The sequence below is a fragment of the Eutrigla gurnardus genome (assembly GCF_963514095.1).
Source record: "Eutrigla gurnardus genome assembly, chromosome: 11".
NCBI lineage: Eukaryota > Metazoa > Chordata > Actinopteri > Perciformes > Triglidae > Eutrigla > Eutrigla gurnardus.
In genome coordinates this window covers 4,554,271-4,563,708 of record NC_139925.1, presented here as the reverse complement: position 1 = coordinate 4,563,708, position 9,438 = coordinate 4,554,271, and the positions used below count along the sequence as shown (strand labels likewise).

Genomic DNA, 9,438 nt, shown 5'->3' with positions numbered 1-9,438 from the left:
CATCACAGTGGGCGGGGCTTCCGTTAGTTACAGTCGGACGGGCAGAGTTTGAAGTCTCCACGCTGATAAGTGCGAGCGCACAGATCGTCTATTGAGGAGGAGGATCACTCCGTCCGTGATGTGTGGAGCTGAAGCAGGTGGTGGTTTTGTCGTTGTGGCTAAACTAACATTAGGACCCAGCCTGAACCAAGATCATCAATGAATAAAATAAAATATAGACAAAAAAAAAAAATAAATAAATAAAAAAAATAAAAAAAATATATATATATATATATATATATATATATATATATATATATATATATATATATATTTATATATATATATATTTGTATATAGACAAAAAATAATAATAATAATATATATATATATATATACGGAAGCGTATTGCATTCACTTGAGTAATTTTTTTTTGGTTTGTTTTTTGGAGTAATTATTTCTGTTTTTCTGAGTAATTTATTTCTTTGGTCTGTTTTTCGGAGTAATTTATTTCTTTGGTCTGTTTTTCTGAGTAATTTATTTCTTTGGTCTGTTTTTCTGAGTAATTAATTTTTTTTGTCTGTTTTTCTGAGTAATTTTTTTTTGGTCTGTTTTTCGGAGTAATTTTTCTGAGTTTAGACAGCATTTGAAACAATAGACGCATTCATTCCTTTGTGAAAGCTCGATAATGGAGGCCAACATGACCGACTTGTTTAGTTTGATCAAGTTCTACTTTGATCTGGGATTAAGACACTGGGAGATAGTCCTGTCTTTGAGTCATATAGATGGTATTACCATAAGTGTATCCACTTTACGCAGGCACCTGAGGACTTTGCGGCTGAATAGCTGAAGATGGGGCATGTGTATGCAGGAGTCACTACAGGTCCATGGGAGTCACTTGCAGGTTGGAGGTTCTCGCGGGAGTTCGAAGTATCGCGATAATTCAGAAAAAAAATTACTCCGAAAAACAGAAAAAAAATTACCACGAAAAACAGAAAAAAAATTCCCACGAAAATCAGAAAATAAATTACTCCGAAAAACAGGAAAAGAATTACTCAGAAAATCAGGAAAAATAATTAGTCAGAAAAACAACCAAACAAAAAAAAATTACTCAGAAAAACAGACCAAAAAAAAATTACTCAGAAAAACAGACCACAGAAATAAATTACTCAGAAAAACAGGAATAATTACTCCAAAAAACAAACCCCAAAAAAAAATTACTCAAGTGAATACAATACGCTTCCGTATATATATATATATATATATATATATATATATATAAAAAAAAATATATATATATAAAAAACAATACATCAATAAATATAATAAAAAAGAATATAAAATAATAATAATATAATATAATATAATATAAAAAAATAAAAAATGCATATATATATATATATATTTATATTTCATATTTTTTTAACACATACGTACATTCCCCATGGGTTCCATAAATTTTTTTTTTTTTATAAAAGAATATATATATATACATACATAAAAAAAATCTGTGAATACATATATAAAATTCCCCACTCACCCAATGGGCAGTCTCTGTGTTTCCTCCTTCCACCAGAAGCCTGGGAGCCTGAGGGTTCATCAGTATCTTAGCTGATAGGACCCAGAGATCTGAGATGTTGTTCCTGGACTCCCGAGTTCTCTGATCACCACCGCTACAGTGCTGCCTCTACTCTCCATATCTTTCCTAGCTTCTCGTTCAGCCCTTGGTCTTTTTCCAAGCTTCAATGTTGCTGTTTCTTGGGATGGCTGCCTGCATCTTCCACCCTGCTGTTTTGTGCTGGACTGTCTCAGGGGCATCTTTCCACAACCTGCACCTGGGCTCCTGTCTGGTGTGGGTTTATATATATAAACAAAACAATTATTTTATCCTACTAATGTGTATCCAAAAGCCAATAAAGCTGTACCAAAATAAAACTATTACATTTTGCACTGATGTTCTCTCACAGTACAATAAACATCAGCACCGGTGTTTGTTTCTTTGGACTCAGTCCCAAATACACAGTCCTGCTGCTGTAAATATTTACAAGCAACTGGTCCTCGATAGAAAATAGTCCCTGGGAAATCCAGGACGTGCTCCTGTTTGAGTAACATTCGCAAACAATCCCTCACAACCTTGTGTTCCTTGTAGAAGAAGTAAGAGTGTAACCTCCACTTCAGCCGCTGTTTCGTGATGAAAGGAGCAACGTCGGTGCAGCAACTGCAACCTGAACCGTTGTCTAACAGGCAGCAACATGCAGCTCCTCTGTGGTCGAATACATTTGTCAGTTTGGAGCTTCACAAAAAAAACACACAGCAGCCATCCAAAACATGTTTTCACACGAGTAGCATCAGTTAAAGAGCTCTTAAGAACTTTACACAGATGACCTCTGGTGACCCTAATGGATTTACTTTTCACCAGACGTAGTACAAATACTTTACTGTTTAAGTAGAATCTTCAGGAATCTGTACTTCACTTGAGTATTTATTTTTCTTTTACAGATAAGATTAAATCTTTTATCGTCCTATTTATTTTTCCGACATTTTTTACATTAATTTTTTAAATCGGGCTGTATTTTATGTAAACGAAACTTTTCAAATCACGATAAAACGATAAAATCGTCCCTTTTATTTTTCCGCCAACTTTTTGACTTTTACTCTTTTATTTTGAAACAAATATTTTGACTTCCTTCTCCTTACATTTTAAAAAATAGGCTTGTTACTTAAGTTTTAATGCATTTGAGGGGAATTATTGTTCTTTCTTATTAATATGACGAGAGATTCAGTTAGCCTTCCAAAAAGTACATTTCAGAGTCTGTACCTTTCACTTTTACATGAATAAAGAACTACTTTCACCTGAGTCTAATTGAACACAGGTATGTGTACTTCTACTCGATTATTAGAATAAAGTGTTTTTTTTAAATACACTGAAATCGGGGCGGAGTGACGCCTCCTCACGTCTCGCCTCCTCTCAGATGAGCAGCCACTGTTTGTGTTTAAGGGATGTCCGCCTGCCGGTACGTCACCGTGTTACATTCAAGCTTACCATTTATGGTAGAGCTAAATCCCAGGATGTGGAATGTGCCGCTCCCCGAAAGTTGAACTCCTGCCAGAGGATCTCTGCTGAAAGTGGAGAGAGAGAGAGAGGCAGAGAGACACGGGGAGAGAGAGAAACACGTCCTTTCTTGTGGCTTTGACATGCATCCTCAGCACTGAGGCCTAAAATGGCTTTAAAGGGCTTTAACATCAAGACTGTGACTCTTATAACTGTTCAAACACATCTGTCAACATCAGCATCCGAGCAGCAGCAGTAACTATTTAAGTAAATCATTACAGAAGTTATCCTCGTTTATTATAGTAATCATCCAGGATGTAGCCTAAAGAAATAAAATAAACTCAAGCGCCACCTTTAGTTCACATTCTTTATGGGACGATGTTTAAATTTCATGCCACGATTTATCCTCACCAGAAATAATCGCGATATTATCCCGATAATTATCCAAAATATTCTTAAAAATGGCATTAAAACTTGCTGTTTGCTAAGAAAACCAATAGTTAATGCATTACAGAATTAAAAAATGTAATAAGTCTCCCTGCATAAATATTCAATAGATAATAAAAAAACAAATTAAAAAGGCAACATGTGTATTTCTTTAAAATGACACGATGGTTCCTATATTTATATTTAATTAAAATATTTTTGTTAATTTTTACTTCTCTACAAGCTTTTTCAAATCACCCATAATAATGAAAATTAATCAACGCTGCTGCAAGAATGGATTTCATTAACATTTCTACACTAAATCGTGATCTTTGCCAAAAAAATCAAAACAGGCAACACACACCAAAATGGTTTAAACGGTTTATTAAATATTGCATAATACCGAAGTCACAGCAGTGTATAGTATCTTTTATTTTAATATTATGAATGTAACAGCACTGCAAAATGAAGCAAACAAACTGAACCTGTTGCAGGTTGTGCGTCTCCTCAAACTCGTCCACTCATGATTATTAATCATTAAGTTAAAGCATCGTGTCACACTTTCAGGTTCTCCTATTGTTACCGACAAGTCAGATGTTCTCCCATCACAGAGATTAGGACTAATGGGAGAACCATGGTTACATTAAATATGTCATGATACACTTCAGTGATCCCCCCCTCCCAGAGAAAAAATATTAAAATGAAAATGAGGCACAATTTTGCTAACATAAGGCATTATGATCGTCACAAATGGCAGCGTAATGTTCATATGCATCAAACTTCCTGTGCTCAGAAACGCTCCACTCTGTGCTTTTACCACAAAAAAAGAAAAAAAAAATCCTTCAGGTAAATAACAAGTGCAAGTGACAGAATCTAACGCTCCCGTCGCTCGCAGGCTATTTTCTTTTATTTTACATATTTACAATCCTTCTCGTGCTCAAATATTCTGCATTCAAGATGAAAATACAGACTTTTATTTTATTTATTTTTTACATATGTGTGCACTGAGCCACGTTTCATATATATTCATACATTCATACATCCTGTGATGTTTTTCTGGAGCACAATATCACAGAGACGATCTAGAGTGAGTTTGTGTTATTATGGCTAAACGAGCGACTGTGTGTGTTTTTGTGTGTTTTTGTGAGACGGAGCCAAACTTCCCAAACCGCTGGAGGTTTGTTCAGCCGGCAGTGGAGGGAGAAAAAACAAAAAAACATGCTTTTGGTGGTGTAAGAAAATACCTGAATACTCTATCAGTGCTGTACAGGCAAACCCATAACGTGTGTGTGTGTGTGTGTGTGTGTGTGTGTTACATCTGGAGAAAACACTGCTTTGCTGATGTTGGCAAAACGTTCAGCGGTGATCGAGAGGCAAACCTGATTTCTGTCTCGACTAGAGAGGACGAAAATAAAAAAAAACACTGATTGCTACTGAATTTTGTGTTAAATTAATGCACTTTGTCGACCATTAAACTTCATAGATGCCACAAAGAGCTTCAAACCATTCGGTAAACAAAACAAAGATGGAGTAAACGTACACGTTTAGATGGAAGTGAGAGCTACGCTTGTCTTCACATTATGTTGTGTAGTGATACTGAAAGAAAGAAGGGTGATAGTCTGGCACCATGTGATTAGAAATGTATGGATCATCTCTGTTCGCTTTGAGCAAACAAGGTGGTGAATACTCGGGAAGTGTTTCATGCTCTGATGCGATTGGCTGATTTTTTTTTACGGTGCATGCTGTGCTAAAGCTGACCTTCAATCATTTCAATCATTTTGATATGAAAAATAATGGAGCCGAAGTCGGAAGGCCTCTTCAAAGTTTCCTGTACACATTTACACGTACAATCTTGTCAGTAGGGGGGGTCAAAGGTTAAACTCTTATTATACTTCTTCAAAAAAAATCAGTGTGATGATATTCTAAGACACCTCGTTGGCTTCACTTTAAACATTAAATAGCTTGTTATCTTGTTATGTGGGATCTCCACCAGAGAGACAGGAAGTTAATGCTACCACGCTGCAGCCGGGGCGTCACCACCAAGCTACCTTTACAGGCCGTCAGCCAATCAGCACGCACAGACACACAGACAGACACACACACACAGACACACACACACACACACACACACACACACAGACACACACCAGAGGTATAAAAAGGACTAATAAATAGTGAGATAGAACATGAAGGCAATACTGAACCGGTATCTAAAGCTTTCAGGTTACACTGAGATGTTGGGATGTTCTTCAAATACTTGACTCGATGTGTATATATATATATATATATATATATATATATATATATATATATAAATAAAAGGTATGTTGATTGAAACACTGGCGGTTTTCTTTTGGAAGCGAATGCAACAGTTTGCGTTATATTTAGCCAATAAACACCTCCGGGACCTGAAAGGTAGCTCATGACAAACAGCTCCAAACCAATAATTAAAAAAAAAAAAAAAATTACATTCTGAATCCTCCCCAAGTCCAGTTTCAGGTAAGAAGAAACAATCTCCCCTCGGCACGCCGCTCAGCCGCCGGCCTCCAGACTCTCGGACGTAAACACTATGTACTTGTATTATCTGGACGATGGACGCTACGTTGTGGTAGGTTTGAGGTTTGGGGCAGCGACGTGCAGGTTGACATACCTCTGGGCTGAACCAATCACTTCCCCCCCCCAGACACAAAAATGGACTCGCCTGGCTAAACGACTACGCTAACCAACAGCCATGCGCGATATTAATGACTTCCCAAGCTCGTTTCAGCCGGAGGAGATGATCTTTACAGTTGCACCTCCTTCACGTAATTCCCGGGGAAAGTCCCAAACTGTTTCGTCCTCTTGGAGGTACCTGAGGAGAAGCAGGCGGAGACACGTGGATCAGGGGGAAGGAAAGGGAAGATGCATTTAAAACTGTCTAGATTAACGTGACCTCGTCGTCTCGGAGGAATCACAAACGTACCGACAAACCAGCCGTCGTCACACTTCTCCATGACGCTGACGAGGTCTCCCTCATGGAGCTCCAGCTCGTCCTCGTTCTGCGGCGCGTAACTGTACAGAGCCTGGAAACTGGAAGCAAAGGACGAAGGGGTGAAGTGGCGAACGCTTAGAAAAAGTAAAAAAAATAAAGATAAAAAGGGACCGTACTCACATTCCACAGTTGAGACGGTTGGGCTCGGGGCTGCTGCTGTGGGACTGGGGTTGCTGGGAAATGATGAGAGATTGTTTACTGGGGTGGGGGTGCAGTCTATGGACAGAGTCATGAGGGTGGTGGGACAGGGTGCTGCAGTACCTCACCGAGGTCTCAGCTATATTCAAGATCTCATTACACACTGCCTCCTAGTAGTAGGTGGGTGAAGTCGTCAGAGAAAGACAAGACAGCGTCCCGGAAGAGGCCCGAGGTGAAGTTTAGGGCGGAGGTGGGGGGGGTGAGGAGTTAGACAGGGAGCAGGGGAGGGGGGGGGGGGGGGACAGGAAGGTAGGTCCAGTAAGGAGCAAAGGAAGGAAAGGAAGTGATCCGTGTGAAAGCCGGGAGAGAAAGCAGAGGAGACGTTGGTGGAGGCCGGGAGGAGAGGCATGGAAGAGGCAAGACACCAGAGTGAGAGCATGGAGACAGGAAACATGAGGTTAGTGCACACGACACTGTTGGTACGATCACGTTCAAGGGAAGCCTGGAGGAACAGCTCCACGGTTTGGGCTCCTGGTATCCACTCGCTTGGTTAGCTTAGCTTAGCATAAAGACTGAAAACAAGTTTCCAAAACACAATTAGCAGTTTATTTTACAGACGTTTTCTTGGCCGGGGAGCGATGACTTCCTGGTGTTGCCTGGCAACGTAAACGTCGTTAACTTAGCAACGTCTCTCATGCTTTTGGCATTTTTCATGACTTTGGCAGCTTGTTGTGTTTCCTTTGTTTGGGATTATTTAGCTTCCGTTTAATCGTAGTTTTATGGAGGTTTCAGTAAAACTTGAAGTCTTTTTCCTGCTTATCGACCCGGTTCTTCAACAACTCGTTAGCGCGGTGCCAAACCACCACATCTGCTTTTTATAAGCGGCAACGAGGCCTCTAGCAACTTACATGTTGGTTCAGTAAACAAACATTAACAAGTTATGTTAATTAGTGAGCTGTAGAGACGCTGAATGTTTATAAGAGTCGGACAAAGCCAGGTTAGCTGTCTCCCCTTGTTTTCAGTCTTTATGCTAAGCTAAGCTAAGTAGCTATAATTCATGAATTCCCCCAAAATGTCAAACTACTCCTTCAACGAGAGGACAGTCTAATATCTCACATATTTGACATGTAGTATAAATAGAAGACGTAATGGGAGTTAAAGGTGATGTGAGTCAGATGGATCGTTGAAGGGGATTGGTTAAAAAGTTAAACGGATGATGACGCCGCTGAACAAACGCTAGTTTTTAGACAAAAAAGTCTTCCTTACCGCAAATGAGTTAACATTGTTGTTGTCTTGGATGTCAAACAGCATCACGGGGCTTCTGGAGCTGCGTCCATGATGGTCGGCCTCATTCTTCACAAACTGCAACACGACAAAAAGGTCAAATCAGCAAGGAGTGTTTCAAAATAAAAGCTTTTCCTGTGAATAACACTGTCGTCACACTCCGGCCTTCGTTTCCCTAGAGGTGGACATTCCAACCTCGGACGCAGCTTTTGAAACACAAGCCAACACGTCAACCCTAGAAATACTCGCTCGTAAATATGTCACTGACCTAAATAAACGTTCAAACTCCGACAACATCCAATCACACCTCTGCAAGGAACAACAACAACAACATCATGCGACCAAACGCTGAATTTCAGAAGAGAAAATAAACTCCAGCTTTCAAAATCGATCCTGGAAATGCAAACAATAGTTCCTCTTACAGTCTTTTACAGCGAGGAAACCTGAAACGCACTATACAAACACTCACGGGTTAGTAGCACACACACACACACACACACACACACACACACCACAACATGCAGACTTGCAGTTTCAAGCAGTGTGACCAGCTTTTAAACTAAAACCAGCAGATTCTCAAATCAACATTAAATCTACAGGTTAGTCAGTGTTGAGTCAGAAACGTCATCAAACATCTATATTATAAATATAAATCTATATTAGGGAACCAAACTGTTCTGAGTGAGCCTGAGATGCAACACTGCACACCATGCAGTAGATACCTCTGCAGGACTATTTCGCCTGCTGCCCGGGGCCGCCTGGCCCCCGTCCCCCTCTGTGCCGTCCCCCTCCACCCAGCCCTCCAGCACCGGCCCCCCACAGGGGCTCACGCTGCCCGACAGACGCGGGGGCTGAGGCGAGAGCAGGAAGTCGCCCCCCTGAGGCGGGGTGAACGTGAGGAAGGGGGTGGTGGAGTTGGGTCTGGGCGGGTAAGGCGGCGGGAGAGGGGAGGCGGACGGGGACGCCATGGGGGAGACGCAGTACGGGCCGATGGGGGGCACGGGGCTGGCGGAGTACGGCGGGGGCAGGTACTCGCCGCAGCGGTAGGACACGGTGGGCAGCGGCGGGAGGGGCGGGGTCGGGGCGGCGGGAGGGCTCCCTCCTCCCACCGTCAGGGAGATCCACTCGGAGGAGATGGCGTGGACCTCGGGGGAGACGGAGCGGCGGGGGGAGCGGGGGAGGGGCAGCGGGGAGGTGGTCAGACGATTACGATACAGCTTTTAAGAGCAACGTGGGAGGAGATGAAAAGGAAAAGGAAAGATGAGACAGAGTCACAACAAATCATCAGGATCTCCACGTGTCCCGGACCCCCTGGACCCCCTTACCTGAGGGGAGGCGTTGGTGCTGCGCTGTGGAGACTGGCTGACGGGGGGGTCGAGGTACTCCAGCCCGTTTTTGATGCGGGGTCGCCGGTTCACTTCCACGTAGGTGACGGGGAAGATGCCTTGGCGGTTGGTGCCGGAGATCTTTCCTTCATACCAGTTTTCATCGACTCTACGAATCAGCGTGATCCTCTCGCCCTGCAGAC

General features: G+C 41.8%; 1 protein-coding gene across 2 annotated transcripts in view; it reads right to left on the bottom strand.

The window, feature by feature from the left end:
- Positions 1–3,824: 3,824 nt before the first annotated feature.
- sorbs1 (sorbin and SH3 domain containing 1) overlaps positions 3,825–9,438 on the bottom strand; it is a 29,165-nt gene continuing 23,551 nt past the window's right edge. For both annotated transcript variants that reach the window (XM_084021913.1, XM_084021914.1), the window contains 6 exons: positions 9,236–9,430; positions 8,633–9,127; positions 7,893–7,988; positions 6,609–6,661; positions 6,420–6,526; positions 3,825–6,308 (listed from right to left, as the gene is read on the bottom strand). In XM_084021913.1, the coding sequence (XP_083878039.1) occupies positions 6,241–6,308; positions 6,420–6,526; positions 6,609–6,661; positions 7,893–7,988; positions 8,633–9,127; positions 9,236–9,430 (1,014 nt within the window). In that variant the 3' untranslated portion in view covers positions 3,825–6,240. The remainder of the gene's footprint in view (positions 6,309–6,419; positions 6,527–6,608; positions 6,662–7,892; positions 7,989–8,632; positions 9,128–9,235; positions 9,431–9,438) is intronic.